This window comes from Carettochelys insculpta, chromosome 5 (assembly GCF_033958435.1).
Source record: "Carettochelys insculpta isolate YL-2023 chromosome 5, ASM3395843v1, whole genome shotgun sequence".
Lineage (NCBI taxonomy): Eukaryota > Metazoa > Chordata > Testudines > Carettochelyidae > Carettochelys > Carettochelys insculpta.
In genome coordinates this window covers 72,799,972-72,818,635 of record NC_134141.1, presented here as the reverse complement: position 1 = coordinate 72,818,635, position 18,664 = coordinate 72,799,972, and the positions used below count along the sequence as shown (strand labels likewise).

At 43.4% G+C, this 18,664-nt stretch overlaps 2 protein-coding genes across 4 annotated transcripts in view; one reads left to right on the top strand and one right to left on the bottom strand.

Moving 5' to 3' along the window:
* Nucleotides 1-843, bottom strand: part of SKIC3 (SKI3 subunit of superkiller complex) — a 72,182-nt gene extending 71,339 nt beyond the window's left edge. The window contains exon 1 of one of the 2 annotated variants that reach the window (XM_074995315.1): nucleotides 792-843. The gene's annotated coding sequence lies outside the window, so the exon portion shown is untranslated. Of the gene's footprint in view, nucleotides 1-787 lie in introns of both variants that reach the window. The other variant, XM_074995316.1, reaches the window with a different exon arrangement.
* Nucleotides 844-1,197: 354 nt separating this feature from the next.
* ARSK (arylsulfatase family member K) overlaps nucleotides 1,198-18,664 on the top strand; it is a 50,394-nt gene continuing 32,927 nt past the window's right edge. For both annotated transcript variants that reach the window (XM_074994207.1, XM_074994206.1), the window contains exons 1-3: nucleotides 1,198-1,374; nucleotides 4,947-5,076; nucleotides 10,585-10,744. In XM_074994207.1, coding sequence (XP_074850308.1) covers nucleotides 1,198-1,374; nucleotides 4,947-5,076; nucleotides 10,585-10,744 — 467 coding nt within the window. The remainder of the gene's footprint in view (nucleotides 1,375-4,946; nucleotides 5,077-10,584; nucleotides 10,745-18,664) is intronic.

The following is an 18,664-nucleotide window of genomic DNA, read 5'->3' as shown; positions in this document are numbered from 1 at the left end:
TCCCACCCAGAGCCGGGACCTGTCCTTGCCTCTGCCAGGGCAGCCAGCAGAACTGTCCTGTTACTTAGGGTGACTATCCATTCCATTTTTACCATGACAGTCCCTTATTTAAGCTATCTCATTGGGTCCCAACTTTTTTTAAGAAAATGGGCAAACTGTCCCATATTTTGTAGGGCTCCTGTTCCCTAGCACCTGGTATCTTGAGGTGGCAGCCCCCACTGCCCGGGAGCTCCACTGCTGGGTGGCTACCCCACTCTCTGGCACCTCACAAAGGCAGCCCACAGTGCCGGTGAGGTCTCACATGGGGCGGCCTCTTCATTCCCTGCCATGCCATCCCACTCCACGGCCCGCTGGGAGGTTGTGCAGGCCCCCTTCTCCACTCCCCCTCACCAGGAGGCTGCAGAGTCCCCTTCCCTGGTGCCCCACTGTGGGGCAGCCGCCCCCATCGCCCAGGAGCCCTGACATGGAACAGCAGCCCCCGTCCCCACAGGCCGGTGTCCCGTATTTGCCATGGGTCAAAGGAGTCCCCCTACTGTTGCTGCACAGGGCGTCACCAGCACCTGCGCCCCCGGGGGTCCTCCGCCTCTCGCTCAACACCGAGCCCCAGCGCCGGGCCCAGGGTCTCCCTCCGCACACAGAGCCAGCCAGCCAGCCCGCTCATCCATCCATCCATCCATCCGCTGCGCGTACACAAGCCTCGCGGGGCAGCCCAGGAACCCGGGAGTGGGGGCGGGAAGGGGCTATAGTAGCCCCAGCAGCACAGCCTCTGCACCCTCCCCCCATTCACCTGCCTCCAACTCCTCGCACCACAGCTCAGCGCTCCGCCGCGCAGGCGCACTGAGATGGTTACCACCCTACCCGAGGAAGAGCCAACAAGGCCACGCAACAAGACCCCGCCACCTTCCTGTCTTCCCGCGCCGGAGGCACGATGGGAATCGTAGTTCCATCCCGAAGCATCATGGGAGGTGTAGTTTGCCGCAGCCCGCTGCGCGAGGCCTTATGGGAGCTGTAGTTTGCTCTGCTAAGGGACGAGTGGTGGGATCACGGGATTCCGTTCCCGGCCTGGGCCGGCGTGTCGCCGGGCAGTGTCAAAGGGCTGAGGGGCGCAGGGCTGGCCGTAGGCCTAGGCCTTCCCCCGAGGAGCCCTGCTCGGCACACGGCCTTGTGAGGGGACCTGAGCCCCGGCGCAGGGAGGGGATGAGGGGGCGGTGCGGAGGAGGGGGCCGGACGATGGGGCTGGCGGCCCTGGCGCTGCTGCTGCTGGCTGCCACCCGCTGGGAAGGGGCGAAGGCGCGTCCTGTGGCCCGGGGACGCCTCGACGCGGGCAGCAGCCAGGGGGCGCCCAGCGTTGTGTTGGTGATGTGCGATTCCTTTGTAAGTACCCCCAAGCGCCTGCTGCTTCTGCAGGTCTCTGCTCACGTGTCGGGCAGGTAGCGCCACCCACTGACCCTGTGCTGTCAGCTTCTGCAGGCCGTGATGAGTAGGGTAACAACCGCACCTCAGAGAGACTTGTGCAGCGGGTGTCACAACAGCTCATGATGAAACGGCATTTCGAGGGCTCTGAAAATTACTTTGGGGGGCTGTTGTTGGGCCAGCAGCAAAGCCTTGGGAGACCCCAGTGTCCAAGCAGGGACCACAGTCCCGGAAGAAAACACAGGCAGAGGCAGGGATATGTTATCCCCCTTAGATGTACCGCAACAGTACTTTTACTTGGGACAAAAGGGACAGGTTTGCAAATAGCTAGAAGTCTTTGTATTTTGGAGCTTAAGGAAGGAGTCAGCTGTTTCCCCACTTTTTAAAATAAACCTGTTATTTTGATCAGTTAAAATAATCAAACTACATATAACTCTTCATTGTAATCAGTTCTGGTAAACCTGGTCCTGATCCAGCATTGGCAGTGAAAGCTGCAAAAAAGAAAGGTAGAACCAATTTTCTGATGGTCGTTGAAAAGAGAAAAGAAAACACTTCTGCCAATAGGGAACAAATCAGAGATTCTTGGCATTTATAGGGTTTAGAATACAAGATATTCAGGTACTTTAGAGTCTGACATTTATTTGGTCATGAACTTGAATGGGTAAAACCTAATAAATATGTTAGTCTCTCAGGTGCCCCAGGGCCACTTGTTTTTGAAATTACAGATTAATGTGGCTACCTCTAAGAAATTCCGGTATTGTCCACTGTGGGGAAATGTATAGAATTACTCCAATCAGTGCAAACAGGTTCAGCTGAATTCAAAGGAACCATGGTACTGCGTCCAAGCCTGTTTTTGTCCCTATGCTTTATCTGGTTTAACTAACATGGTGGTAAAAATTCCAGAAGCTTATCTATTTTATAGATCAGTGGTTCCCAATCTTTTCAGTAACACAGCACACTTCAGTGAGACAAACAATTCTGCAGCGCACTTACTCTTTTTCAGCTGAATCAATTGCTCATAAACATTACATTTACTTACATTTATTATGGTTACCGTCTTACTAGAGAGGTTTGCAACAGTAGTGAATATGACAAGCTTAAATGGATCAAATGGGATGTTGACTAATCGAGGAACCACTGAAAATTTCAGCAATACTCAGTTATTCCCCTTTTCTCCAGCCAATTGGAGCTGAGGTGCTGCATTTACACAATGTCGCTGCTCTAACTGGCTCTCACCCCTCTCTCCCCCTTTGCCACAGCAGGGAGGCAACATGGACTTCTTGCCAGCCAGTTGTGGCTGGGAAACAGCATTTCAGATACCTCTCAGCACAAATGGGCTCCTTTGTAGTTAGCATTTCCCCTCACATTGGTTCTGCAAAGAACCACTATGAGGGGAAATTGACAAATCCTGAGCCAGCTGGGATTCAGGCAGCCTAGCTGCTTGAGCCCTAGCTGGCCTGGGGGTTGTCAGGCCCTCCCAACCCCACAGTGGCTCTCTGCAGAGCTACAGGGAGGGGAAATTTACAAAATTTTACAGCACACATGGACAGTTCTCACAGGTCACAAGTGTGTTGTGGCACACCTGTTGAAAAACCACTGCTATAGGTTCACCTAAAGTGGTAACAAGCTGGTCAGATGTTTTTTTAAATTTCTCTGTGTCCATAACAATGTTCAATTAATATTCTCTAACAACAGTGATTAATATCTAACTACACATGCAAGTAGAAGAGGTGCATTCAGACCCTTGAACTAACTAACTATGGTCTTTAAAACCTCAGTCACTTAATCTTTTATTTAATTCATAAATACGTATCCTTTCTTATGTATGGTACAAAGAAGCTCCTTTGGGGAGCAAACAGATCTTTACAGTTCATTACAATGGCTTTGCATTCATAAGCAGTGTTCCCTATAAAGCTGAGTCCTTCGGCAGCTGCCTGGGAGAGATTCAGGGCAGAGCACACACAGCTGTCAGACTGTTTCTATTATTTTATGTAAGTTAGTTTGCATAGCTAAATTCAAATTTTTATTTTCTCCCTTCGAATTTTATTTTGTAATTTTCCTCCTTAGATTCTTTAATGTTTAAAGAATGGGGTCCCCAGGCCCTCCCTCTTACTGGGATTCCACTCTTTAAATACCCCTCCCTCCCACTCATGCATCTGACGAAGCAGGTCTTTTCCCACGAAAGCTTATGCTCCAAAATATCTGTTAGTCTATAAGGTGCCACAAGACTTCTTTTTGTCTGCTTCAATATCCAGTCCAGAGACTAAAAATAACCTTAACAACCAAAGACTAATCAAGACCTTAACTGAATTTAGCAGTGGAGAGTGCATCATTTTAGCATACAAAGCTTTAGGCTGTTACATACTTCTCACTTGGTTACTTAGTGGATTGGCCATTCCATGCGTGACTAAGTAGGGTTTCCTCATGGCCTTCACCTTCCTTCTTGGGCATAATTAGCAACACTGCTGTGGCCAAACTCAATACATTTTATCAATCAAAAAGCAGTGAACAAGCAAGACTGGGCATATTCTTTATGACTAGAGGAAAGACACATTTTTTCCCCTTAAAGGAAATGTTAGCGTTTGGAACAGAATGTGAAATGTTTTCATTGTCGTAACAGGTAAACTTATTTTTAATGCTGGTTTAGTTGTTGCCAATTGTTCTTTATGTGAGATCTTGTCTGATTCAGGTACCAGGTAAGTATGGGATGGTGCTTATTTGATGTGACAGTGTTGTAAAGTTGGATATTGCCTGCATGCTCAAGTATTGAAACTCAGAGTGTCTCAGATTCTCCCCTAGGAGCTTAGTATATTTGTTGAAATAAGATGGGAATACGGTTGACCCATGCAGTTCTCCCCAGATGAGTGCTATAAAGGTGAGCGGCTGCCTACTGTGACTCTTTGAGATATATCCATGAAGAAGGATTCAAGGCAGCTCCCATGGACTCCAGTCACCTGTACCAGATATCTTAAGCAGCTCAGCTGCACCTCATGGTCAGTGTCAAATGATGCTGATGGATCAAACAGCAGAGACGTTTGCCCACTATTGATGGATCAAAGAGACCATTTACCAGTGTGACTGGCAGTGTTTCTATGCCAGTTTATAATCAAACATGTTTTGGGATGAAGCGTGCATGGTTATTGGTTGAGATGTTTCAGGTGTTGAAGATGGTTTCTCAATCATCTTGCCAAACATAAAGATTAGACACCAGCATGGTACTGGTGAAGTTGTTTTACAGTTTTCCAAGAGAATTCATTTTTGGAAGGTGCCAGTTTTAATGATACTTTATAAATGCTGACTGTTACTGTCCTATGTAGCGGCATGAGGATTTTATTCATTGCAATTTATAAGGTGAAAACTAAGTACAACAATTGGACAACCAGACTGAAGGTGAAGTTTGTTCCAGTAATTCCTAGAATGGTTAATATGCCATGTATTATGGCTTTGGATTGTTTTCATATTTTATTTCTGATCATTAAAGGAAATGTTACCATTATTGGTTTTAATGTTAACTACTTTCTCTTTAATTGTAGGATGGACGGTTGACATTTTATCCCGGAAATCAGACTGTGACCCTGCCTTCTATAAATCTCATAAAACAATGTGGCACTGTTTTTCTCAACGCCTATACCAATTCTCCAATATGCTGTCCTTCTCGTGCAGGTAAAAATCTTCTTAAGGGAAATAGTAAGTACCTGGGGAGAACCAGTTTAACTGTTGATTAGTTGTGGATGTATCTCAGAAGGCTTGAGCTAAATAAGCCCCAATTTATAAACAAGTATCTGAAATTATTCAAACCACCTGAGATTTTATCCATTTCTCTTTCTCCCCCTTTCTGCCTCCCATGCCGCTTCTACCATTTTTCTCTTCCAACTTCCCAATCCCCAAAACCATTGCAAACTTCACTCAGGTTTCATTAGTTCTGAAAACTTAAAAGGATTCCAGTGGACATGTTAGTTTTGTTCTCTTGGATATTGCTCGGGGGCTTCATTGGGGTTGCTCTGGGGCTTCCCAGCATAGAGATAGTTTCCACCTTTCTTACTATTTGAAGCTTTGTGTTGGGACATTAGTTCTTGCAGCTAGCTATTTTTAAATATCTTATTTTCAATATTTATTACCTAAAGATTTTATAACATTTTTAGTTTTTTCTCTGATTTAACCAGTTATAAACAGAACCTTTTGTACTGTGCAATTCTGCGACTGTGGAATTTGCCATAAAATATGCCATTTGATAAAAGTTGTGCTTCAGAACCTAAGTTTTCCTTTTAATAAATTTCTAGCCTTTATTATTCTAGAGGAAACCTTTCAAATGTGCACTAAAGTGTAACCAATGTAGTGATATTTGTCTGAATCCACAGAGATCCTGAAACAATAGCTCAGAGAGAAACTGATTCATTCACCTCCCTGGAGTAATCACTCTGAAATCTATCACACTGTAGATTATGGCTGTGATTCAGAAAGGCGTTTCTGTGATGAGGCACAGAGGTCCCATACTGGCAGCAGTCACTTACTGGCTTCCACTAGCAATGATGAAAGACTTAAGGAGAGGCTTTGGACCCAGTTGATACTGTCCTGCTATACCTGCGTCCAGTGCAGCTCATTACAAGCATGGAAAGAAGAGCTAAAAGGAGAAGAACTAGCCCAATTCAGGTCTGACCAGGAAGCTGAGAACCTAGGGCAACTTGTTACCTGGGTGAACCCTTTGGTGGATGGGACAGCTAGGTCCAAGAGAACTAGTAGAAAGGGATTAGCTGTTCAGAGCTGAAGAGGTCCCATGGATGACCTTTTGTGAGTTGTCTGTTTTCCTGTTGCTTTTAGATTTTGATGCCCCAGAACAGGTAGAACTTGAGTATGCCATAGCCAAGAGTTAAGATACAGCAGTGCCAAATTTGTGAGGGATGACTCCAGGGACCCACAGCAGGATCTAGTTGTATCCTGGTGGTCAACATGCTTAACTTGAAGCTTATTGAAAGTCCCACTGAAGTCAAGGGAGCTACTCCCACACTTGAAATTTAACATGTGCTTAAGTCCTTTGCTGTTTTGTGGCCTTTGTTAGTAAGATATTATTTTTACAATTAATAAAAGTTTCTTTTCTGTGAGAAGAAACTAAGCTTAGTAACTGAACTATACTTAGCATAGTAGGACCTTGGCCCATGACTGGGGCTCCTAGGCAGTGTCACAACACAAATTAAAAAACAATACAGTAAGCTCTTTCATAAGCGGCAGCTCTGGGATTAGGAGGTTGCCGGATATTCAAATATTTTGAATAATAGAGAGGTATACCTAGCAATGCATAACACTAAAGAAAAACAAGATTAGCTATTAAAAAACAAACAAAAATGTATGCTGAATAGTTAATTTACCAACAACAGTAATATTGTACATTGCAAATTTATATTGTATTTACTTTCATTATACTGTACTTATGGAAAATGTAAGTAAAATTTACTTACGGGTAGCATGCTGGTTATTTGAGAGATCCATATGATAGAATTCTGGATATGAAAGAATTTAGTGTAATAATTAGATCATGAAGCTAACAGGAGACCTGAATTATAATCTCTGCTGTATTAGTATATGTCTACACAACATAGATATTTCAAAATAACAGCCGTTATTTAGAAATAACTTTGTGAACATCCATACAATGTAACCACTGTTTGGAAGTAATTTCAAAATAGCAGTCAGCTTATTTTGAAATAGGTAAACCTCATTCCAAGAAGAATAATGCCTTCTTCGAAATATGAGCTGTTTAGACAGGAAATAGAGCCTATTCCAGAATAAGCCATAATGGCTACGTCTACACGTGAAGCCTACATCGAAGTAGCCTATTTCGATGTGGCGACATCGAAATAGGCTATTTCGATGAATAACGTCTACACGTCCTCCAGGGCTGGCAACGTCGATGTTCAACTTCGACGTTGCGCAGCACCACATCGAAATAGGCGCAGCGAGGGAACGTCTACACGCCACAGTAGCACACATCGAAATAAGGGTGCCAGGCACAGCTGCAGACAAGATCACAGGGCGGACTCAACAGCCAGCCGCTCCCTTAAAGGGCCCCTCCCAGACACACTTGCACTAAACAGCACAAGATCCACAGAGCCGACAACGAGTTGCAGACCCTGTGCATGCAACATGAATCCCCCGCTGCAGCAGCAGCAGCCAGAAGCCCTGGGCTAAGGGCTGCTGCACACGGTGACCATAGAGCCCCGCACGGGCTGGAGAGACAGCGTCTCTCAACCCCCCAGCTGATGGCTGCCATGGAGGACCCCACAATTTCGACATTGCGGGACGCGGATCGTCTACACGGTCCCTACTTCGACGTTGAACGTCGAAGTAGGGCGCTATTCCGATCCCCTCATGAGGTTAGCGACTTCGATGTCTCGCCGCCTAACGTCGAAGTTAACTTCGAAATAGCGCCCGATGCGTGTAGCCGCGACGGGCGCTATTTCGAAGTTAGTGCCGCTACTTCGAAGTAGCGTGCACGTGTAGACACAGCTAATGTGTCCAGTGGCTGTATTTCAAAATAGGCTTTATTGTGTGTAGACACTCTATTTCAAAATAGCTGAGCACTATTTTGAAATGCATTTTGTGTGTGGCAGCATAATTTTGAAGTAAGCTATTCCAGAAAATCTCTTCTGGGATAGTTTATTTCAAAATAATGCTGCTGTGCAGAAATAGCCTTATTGACCTACTGTATGAACTTAAACAAATAATTTTACCTCTGTTGACTTCAGTTTCTTGTCTGTGCAGTGAAGCCAAGACTTCTGCATGACCAAATCTAGCAGTAGTAAATCTTAGTAGTGCAAATCTTAATTAAGGTGTGTTGCGATCTTTGAGGTGGAGGATGCTATACAAGGTGTTATAAAAGTTCAGAGCAGTAATATTTCCAGGGCTGTCAGTTGATCATAGATAATTCGTGAGATTGACTCAAAAATTAATCATGATTAATTGCAGTTTTAATTGTACTGTTAAACATTAGAATGCTAATTGAAGTTTATTAAATATTTTGGATATTTTTCTACATTTATAAATATACTGATTTTGAAGACAACACAGAATATGAAGTGTTCATTACTCCCTTTTTATTATTAATTTTTATTAAATATTGGCACTGCAAAAATGATAAACAAAAGTAATACTATTTTTCAATTCACATCATAACAGTAGGGTTGCCAATCCTCACAGTTTCAGCGTGAGTCTCCCAGAACTGGGCACGATCTCCCAGAGGCTCCTGAACCCAACCAAGAGATAAGGTGCTAAAAGTCCAGTGGTGCAGCAGGAGTAAGGCAGCCCTTGCACAGCTCCTAGAAGCAGCTGGCATTTCCCTTCCCGGGGTTCCCTAAGTTGGGGAGAAGGGTGTCCACACACTGCCCACACCACGAGCAATGATTCTGTAGCTCCCATAGACTAGGAACTGCAGCCAGTGGGGGCTGTGCTTGTATAGAGAAGCACTGAATGGTGCCACCTGGACCCTCTGCCAAGGGGTCACAGGGACACATGCTTACCACTTCTGGAAATGGTGCAAGACAGAGTAGACAGGGAATTTTCCTTCACCCTACTGCATTGCTGACAGGGAGCCATCCTAGGTAAGCACTCACTGGTAGGAGCCTGACCCCTTCCTGTTCCCTAACACTTTTGAGATGAATCCAAGCTCCCTCCCACACCCCTCGCCTTCTCCTTTACCCTAGTCCCTTGTCCCAGGCTCAGCTCAGAACCTCCTCCCACATCTCAGTCCCCTGCCCCATTCCAGTGAATGAGGGTGGGGAGGAATGAGTAATAAGATGGAAGGAGGGATAAAGTGTCTGGGGCAGGGTCCCCAAGAAGGGGAAGGCAAGCATTGAGTTTATGAATGTAGAATTATGTACAAAAATAAATCCACTCAAAACCAAAGCCAGTGTAAAACTTTAAAGCTGACAAATCCACTCAGTCCTACTTCTAGTCCAGTTAGTCTGGCAAACAAGGTTGCTTACATTTGCAGGAAGTAGTGCTTCCTGCTTGTTTACAGTGTTACCTGAAAGTGAGAACAGGCATTCACATAGCTGTTTTGTAGCCAGGGTTACAAGATATTTCCATGACAGATGCACTGAAGATTAGTATCTCTTCATGCTTCACCTACCGTTCCAGAGGACATGTGTCATTGCTGATGATTGGTTCTGTTCGATAACAATCCAAAGCAGTTTGGATGGAGGCAATGTTCATTTTCATCCGCTGAGTCAGATGCTATCCATAAAAGTGTTGTTCTCTTAAAACTTCTGAAAGCATGCTCAATTTCTTGTCCCTCTTGGATTTTGAAAGGCACTTCAGATTCTTAAACCATGGGCTGAGTGCTGTAGCTATCTTTAGAAATTTCACATTGGTACCTTCTTTGCGTTTTCTCAGCTCTGCAGAGAAAGTTTTCTTAAAATGAACAACACATGCTGTGGTCATCTCCAGAGACTGCTATATTATATATATGGGGCAGAATGTAGGTAAAACAGAACAGAAGGCGTATAATTCTTCCTTGAGGAGTTCAGTCACAAATTTCATTAAGGCATTAATTTTTGTAATGAGTGACCTCAGCATGGAAGCACTTCCTCTGGAATGGTGGCCAAAACATGAAGGAGCATATTAATGTTTAGTATATTTGGCACATAAATATCTTGCAGTGCCGACTACACAATTGCTATGTGAATACATGTTCTCACTTTCAGGTGACTGTGTAAAATAAGGAGCCTGCACCATTATCTCCCATAAGTGTAAACAAATGTGTTTGTCTGAGCAATTGGCTAAACAAGAAGTAGAACTGTGTGGACATGTAGGCTCTAAAGTTTTTCACTGTTTTGATTTTGAGTGCAGTTATTTTTTGTACTTAATTCTAAATTTGTAAGTTGTATTTTTATGCTTAAGAAATTGTACTGAAGTACTTATATGAGTTGAATTGAAAACTACTATTTCTTTTGTTTCTGTTACAGTGCAAATATTTGTAATAAAAATAAAGTACTATATACTTTTTGTTCTGTTGTAATTCAAATAATTGTCTTTAAAATGTAGAAATCATAGAAATATTTAAATAAATTGTATTTTATTATTGTTTAATCGTACAATTAATTGTGATTCATTTTTACAGCCCTAATTATTCTTTTGTGAATACACAACGGGCATTTGTTTCTGACTTACCTTTTTCAGCAATGTGGAGTGGCCTCTTCACGCATTTAACAGAGTCTTGGAATAACTTCAAGGGTTTGGATCCAAATTATACAACATGGATGGACCTGATGCAGAAACATGGTTACCACACTCAGAAATATGGGAAAATAGACTATACTTCGGGACATCACTCAGTGAGGTAGGCAAAAGATAGGTTCCTCTCTGGTATGGCATCTGTGAATGCGATTAAATGTGAGTAGATCATGGAACAACAGGCTGACCATGACTTGCAGTTTTCAATTAAAAGGTCATAGTTGATTTTTTTAAAAGAAGTACCTTTAGAAATGTAGGAATGCTCAAGTCTTGCAAAACATTAGGCCCAGGAATACAGTTACTTCCATGAGGAGTCACATTGACTCAAGTAGAGTACACCACCACCAGATGCCTGTCAGAGATGTGAATAACTATGGTTAAAAAAACCCTCTATTTTCGTATCTCTGATTTTGCCCATTTGGATACAAGCTGGATAAAATAAGTGTTTAACAATATTTTTAAAAACAACTTCCTAACAAGATTGCAATATAGCTAGCCAAAAGTAGTTTGCTTTCATTGGTATTCTCACCAGAATTCATACACAAATTCTAAATACGTTTTTTATGTCACATATTTATTCATTTTATTTGGCAAACACAACTTTGTTTCAGTTGTGTAGGTCAGTTTCATTTTTGTTATGGTAAACTAGAATAAAATGCATTATTTAATACAAAGTACTAATTATGATTTTTGTAGCTTTACTTGGTAAACCAGGGATCATAGCTTTAAGATGATAAAGGCATAACCACCTCAGTTAAATTCTGTCTGAATTGTCAACAAGAAGGATGACTCATTTATATCTTAGCTTTTTGTGTGACTCAGTGAAAACGTTTTTAATTTTCTTGATTTCTTATTTCATTGCATTTTTTTAACAAACCAAGGATATTTTAACTGTCAACATATAAAATAAGTAAAAAATATTACTGTATGTTCCCAACACATGGATTTTTATACCATATTTCCAAATAAATTAATCAAGGAGCAAAAAGCAGAGAGGAAAGAGAGAGAGACAAGAGGGAATAGGGAAGAAGAGAATAGATTTATCTCCTCTCTTTTACTGTCAGGTATTCTGAAGGGATTTGTAGTTGACTAGTTCTAGGAAATTGTTACAAATGGATTTAGCTTTCATGAGGGCTTCCCATCTATTGTGTGTGGTACTGTGGTATGATGGACTATGCCCAGAATTCCTGTGCTAGAATCCTCAGAGTCCTGCCACACCTGTTCCAGAAAAAAAGCAGAAGATGAGTCCTCCAAGCAGCCTGGATTGATTAGAGTAGCTGCAGGGAGCACTCAGTCAGGGCTTAAGAAAACTACAATAAAAAAGCTGCAGAGCCACGAGAGACAGTTCCTTCCTTGAGCCAGAGAAATGCCATTGGTGCTCATGGTGGACCAGGGTGGGAAAACTTTTTTGGGTTGGGGGCTACTGGCCCACAGAAAAAATCAATCAGGGGCCACATATGAGTGAGAAGCACTTATTAAAAAAATAGACAAAACCCTCACTGATGTGGCCTTTGACTGAGACACCTCACTCCTCTCATGCTCCAGCACCATAGGCAGAAGGGTAGAGAAGTGGGGACTGAGGTTCAATGCTTCCCCCAGGCCAAATTAACTCTTCTGAGGCCCAGGCTGGAACCAAAAAGGGGGAGACTCGGGATTCAGTGTGTGGGAAGGGCCTGCCAAGGAGCAGGTGTGGGTTCTGGGTGGGAGAGAGAGTGCAGGATTGGACTGAGGTTGGGGGATCTGGGTGGGAGGTGAGGTGCATAAGTGGGCTGGGGGCAGTGGTGGGGGTCAGGAGCAGGCTGAAAGTAGGGTCTGGGTGGGAGGGAGGATACAGGAGCGGGGCAGGCATGGGGGAGTCTGGGAGGGAGGGTACCGTAGCAGCGTGGACATGGGGGAGTCTGGGTGATGCGAAGGGGCACTTACCTCTGTGCATTGTTGCTGCCAGCCTCCCCCAGTTGCGAGTATGGCAGCATGAAGAAACGCTCCCTTGAGAGGTTTTTCTCTTTGTCTCTCTCATGCACCTTCCTCCTGTTGCTCTGATTGGCTGTAATTTCAGCCAATAAGAACAGTGGTGGGTGGTGCCTGAGAGAGGCAGGGAGAAAAGCCTATCCAGGCAGCTGGGAGTGTCCATTCCACCAGCCAGAGGATGGGGAACAGGAGCAGCACAGGTGGTGGCAGTGGTGGTAGCGCTGCAGCTTCCTGCCCCCACCAAGCAGATACTGTGGATTGGATCCAGCCCATGAGACTCGGAGCTTCTCCCTTCCTCCTGTCCCTCACCCTGCCACAGGCCAGATTCAGACAAGCCATGGTCTGGATTCGGATCACAGTCTGGGGGTTCTCTACCCCTGTGGTTGACCAAAGGGACCTGTAGCACCATGGACAGCTCAGTGCTGTCAAGAACCTAGAAGAGCAGACAAGCTCCTGGCTGGCTGGCTGGGCGTGAACATCAAAGAGCCCTGAGATAAGGGTGATACATTGCTGAAGGCAAAAGGACATGGTGACACATAGGTACCATTTTGGGGACCCAGGTTAGCGAGTAGTCACAGGTTTCCCCACTCCTCCTAGTCCACTAGGGAAGTGTCCTATACTTGGACAGCAATAAACCCCAAAAGGGATCTGAATGTATGAGTCCCAGTTGGAGAGCTGAGGCCAGAACAGACCAGAGGAGGAAATCCTGGGGTATGACTCAGTACTAGGTCTGGGATTGTTTAAAGAGCACAGATTCACCTCATCAGAGAGAGGTGTGAGAAGTGGATGCAACACCATTATAAATGCCTCTCTTTGAACCCAGGTCTGTCAATCCATTAAATTTGCCTTCCTGATCAGTGAAATAATGAAATGAAAAGGGCATATTTATTTTGCTAATGTAACTAAATTTGACTGCTCATGACCTATGCAACTCTGTATAGCCATTCCCTTTGGTATAGTGATACTCAGCAAATGAGGCAATGTGACCCACTACAAAGATGTCAACTTTATGTTCAAATGACAATGCTAGGATCGTGTTAATTCTGGTTTTAGTATCATCCCAAAAACGAGAAACAATAGGGCACGATCAAAACTTATACGTCCTGGCTCCTTTACCATTCTCCCTCGACCCCTTGCCTGCCTACCACCCCCTTCACCCTGACTCCTCAACACTGATCACTGAGAGTAGCTTTAACTTTGAGAAGTGTTTGGGTAAACCAGTGTCAACAATGTTAACCAAAACATTATTTTTTTGTTGAAGCAGGCTTAACTGGAGGTCCGAGTTTGCTATTTATATCTCTAATATTGTTCTGTTTCACTATGGGGTTAAGATATTTACTGCCAATTCATTGTTCCTTTTTTGCATCACTGCATCAATATTTACTCTTCAGTGGGTCATTAGGAACTAATCTAGTGTAGCTGCCAATATAGAAAAAATAGTATAATTCTCTGCAGAATTTGACAAACTTTGGTACTTCAGACAATGCAAGTTCTTGTGGGCTGAACGAACAGGTGACAGATTTGAATATATTGCCATACTCAATAGGTTATATTATAGTTGGAAAGGAATTAATGATGTGATCTGGTCCTGTGATATTAATTGGGATATAGATAGTCTGCAATAAAACATTTTCTTCCACACCCAGTTTCTAGCATGTGATTCACCCACATTAGGTTGTGGGATTTGTGTTGGTGTGCTTAATTGGCCCATATGTCCTTTGATATTCTTCATTTGTAGTCTCACAGCAGCCATGCTAATGTTTGTAATCCTGTTGTGTTGAAGGCTGACTAGCCTTAACTGTTGCATGCTCCGTCTGTGAATGGGACGTGTGGGTGAAAGGAGGCAAAATTTTAGCCAAATTAGAAAAAGGTAGCTGCATCAGTCTCAAAAGAGGCTGTTTATCAGCTTCACTAGAATTTGATCCCTAAAATAATTTTGCCCAGCATGAAAAGGTTTGAGAGATATTAGAATTGAAGATCATATCAGCCAGACTGTATTGCTTCTGTGGTAGACTGCCCAGAAGCTGTTTCGCTATATGCTTTCTAGAATCTGTGTTGGGCCCTGCCTCCAAACCTGTGAGAACCTAAATATTTTTGGAGGAAAGCAAACCAGATAATTTTTGGCAGCATTGAGGTTTTTTAATCTCCCCATGTCTCAGGAAATTTTTTAATGTGGCAATGTATTTGTAAATATTCTCACTGAAAATATCTATTGTTGCTGCAAAGATTTTCTTCAAATAAATGTTTTGAATGACAACAAGCCATAAAAAACAGCTCTCCTCCCTATCCAAAATGAGTAATCAGACATGTAAATGATACTTTGATAATTAATACTTTGCATTTATTCAGCAGTTTGGGGTTTAAATTGACTTGTAGATGTTAGTTTACTAATCCTCATCAGCAATAGGTAACTAGGTCAGCATTTTACAGATGAAGAAGCCACAGGGTTTTCAAAGTTCAGGTTCTGCAGCAGAAAGATAGGGTGATCCTGAATAAAGAATCTACAGAAAAATCTTATGTTGCCATTGAGAAGTTTTCTTCAGTGAACTGAGTCCATAATACATTGTATGTATACTTACCTTATTAAGGCATGTCTCTTCCTTTGTGACTCTTTATGGCTATGTCTATGCAAGCCCCCCCCCCTTTTTGAAAGGGGGATGTTAATGAAATGCTTTGGGATATGCTGATGAGATGCTGCAATGAATATGCAGCACCTCATTAGCATAACAGCCACTGCGCCACTTCAAAAGTGCTGCTTTTGATCATGCACGGCTCATCCATATGGGTTCCTTTTCGAAAGGACCCTGTGTAGATGAGCCGCGCATGATCGAAAGCGGCACTTTCGAAGTGCCACACCTCCATTATCCTAATGAGATGCGGCATATTCATTCCAGCACCTCATTAGCATATCCTGAAGTGTCTCATTAGCATCCCCCTTTGAAAGGGGGGGGCTAGTGTAGACATAGCCTATTTAATTCATCATCAGAACTATGAATAGATGTTCCCTGCTGTATCTTCAAGTTTTATCATTACAGAACCTCTGATAAATTTGCATTTTTTAGTAAGAAATAGATGTGTGGACAGCATATGTAACAATAATCTACTTGTGAAACGTTTAAAAATCAAAGCTTTTTTTTTCTTGTTTGTGAGTGTGATTGAAATCTTTACTGTACCATGTTGAGACCTCTAAAACCAATTGTTAAGGAAGAAAATCACTTATGTATGGTTTTTATTTTGTAACTTAAAGATTTGCATCACTAGCTTGTTGAATACAGTGGTTATTCATACTTTTAATAAGCATAGCTGATCTTAACTGTTTAGATACGTCAAATGCACCTTCGTGGAATCTTTCTCTGAGAAAGCAATGGGTCAGAGTGTGTGTGACTGTAATGTGAGAAAGAAATGATTATGTGGATGATTCATTCTTTTAAAGTCTCTAAAATAAAATTATATAAGTCAAGGATGAAATACTTTGAAAGATGACATTTTTCTGCATGGCAACATAAGGCTGGCTTATGGCTCATGGCTGATCAGTTTCCTGGGTCCCCCAAGCAGTGGGGAGCTAGGAAGCAGGCTGCCACTTGGTTTCCATCTCCCCACTGCTTCTGGGACGCAGGAGACTGACCAGCAAACATGGCTGTTCATTTTCTTGGGTCCCACAAGTTGCATTGGGTGGAGATGGGAACCAAGCTGCCTCCTGGCTCTCTGCCACTCTGGGAGCCAAGAAACTGACCAGCCCTGTTAGGCTGGTCAATTTGCTGGCTCCTGCAAGCCCAGGGGAGATAGGAACCCATCTCCTCCACAAACTTGCACGAAAAGTTGAGTTACATGGGGATTGCAGGAACAAACCCTCTGCATAACTCGAGGGTTCACTGTAATATAGTGGTGAATTAAGCTCAATGATTTTAGTGTTTATGGTTTATGCCTTGAACCTTCTGTGCTGAAAGTCTGTTGTGAGTTTTTGAACCTTTTCAGATTTCTATTTAATGGGAGTTGGGGTCAGCCCTTACCAGGATCAGGCCCTTACTGTTACTTGAACAAAAGTGGGTGGAAGTTGAGAATAAACTAAAATAAATAAATGGTGAGTCAGCCTTTTTCTAATGAATACATAAGTGGAACTTTAAAATTTAATCCAGTTTTCTAATGGAAAAAATGAAGTATATGATTTTTGTTAGAGAAAAATGTGCATTTCATTCTAATTACACCTTGGTAGGCATTTAAAAAGTCTAACTACCCAATTAACTAATCTATAAATAGCGTGGAATAGCTATAAGGAAGGTTACTGTTGCATGTTGAGTTAATTAGTGCAGTCCTGTTGCTTTGGTTTCCTGGTAAAGAGAAGGCCTGCAAAGAGAAACAGAGCTGTCCTCTCAGTATGAGATGCTTGACACTTAGGCTCAAAAGAAAGATGGATATTTCAAAAATATAGAGTTGGCCCAAACAACCTGCAGTTTCTTCAGTTCTGAACCACAGAACAAGAACTTGCCCTAAATATATATCTAGGTTTGGCCACATTTGGTTTTTTTATATAATTTTATGGATAATATCCGTGTTTAAAAATATACTTATTTTCAGCTTTTATCTACTTAATTTCTCAAAGTTATGGTAACGATAGTGTTCCCCCCCCATTTTTAGTAACAGTGGAGTTGGGATTCAGAAAGTTATAACTTTGTAATTGTTAAAACCAAAATTGTCAACCTCACATGCTAAAGTATACAAAGTAAACATCCTTAAATCAAACTGAATTCTCAAGAAGCATTTTTCTTTTATTTTGACCGGTAGTAAGTGTTGATTAGCATTGATTGAAGTTTAGGATTTTTTTTTAAGTGGTTTGTGTGTATATGGCGAAGTTGATGTTTACCAACATTTATCATTTAGAAATCTAAGACTATATATAATTTCTATTAACTGATAATTATCTGACAAAGAATATAGGCTGTTAGTTCTCCTAGTACTTTATTTAAAAGAAGATAATTTCCATTTGTCCTAGGAAGCTGTTGTCTTTGGCCATTGTTAATCAAAGACGAATGTAGGTTTATCTAGAATAGATGATAAAGAAAAAAGCAAATATATATATATATATATATATATATATATATATATATAAATTTAAGAAAAAGAAAACAAGCAAAACTGATATACAGAGGGATTAGTAATAATTTATTATGCATTTACATGATTGTTTAATCCTTCAAGGCTGGTTCAATGTGTGCCGGGGGTGAGCTGGGGCTGCAGTGGTGGGGGTTGAACGGGGGTGCACCAAGGTAGGGTGCTTGAGCTGGGGGGGGTGGAGTTGAAGCCCTGCATGCACTGAGTCAGCCGTGGTGGGGGGGGGCAGCTGGGGTCACATGGGTGTTGGGGGGGGGTTGGGCCCATGTCTGCGGTGGTAGGAGCCGGATGGGGGAGTTGGAGCTTGAGCATGCCGGAGGGGGGGAGTGGGGAGTTCAGGCTGAGTGGGGGTGCAGTGAGGGGATTGGAGCCAGGTCCACAGGAGTTGGAGGGGAGCCCCCAGTGTGCGGCCGGAGCTGCCCACTGGAGGAGGTGAGCCAGGGCATTTGGGGAGGGTGAGCTGGGGCCACAGGGGCAGGGCAGTTGGGCGGGGGGGTTGAGCCAGTGGCAGGTTTAAGGGGGATGAACCGGTGTGGCTGTGAAGCGTTGCCGCTCTTGTAAGCGGGGGTTTTAGCCTGCCTGGCTGCCCCGAGGGGCAGACAGCTAGGCAAGCGAAAAGTCTTCCCCCTACTTTCAGAGAGCAGTGCCTAGCACTGCTCTGGAACGCAGGGGGAAGGGGCTCTTAGCCTGCGTAGCTGCCTGCAGGCAGCTACGCAGGCTGAGAGCCCAGCAGCTTTGCATTGTGCGAACATGAAGCCGCGTAAAGCAAGGGCTTACTGTAGGAGTCGGGGGTCAGCTGCGTAAGAGTGGGGTCACTTATTCTGGATTCGTGTACTCTGAGACCTTACTGTACTCAAAAAAAAAATATGGGCTGGAGTGTGGAAGGCTCGGGGCAGTGGGTTGGGGATTTGGGGGTGCAGGAGTCAGGATTGGAGTATATGAGGCGCTC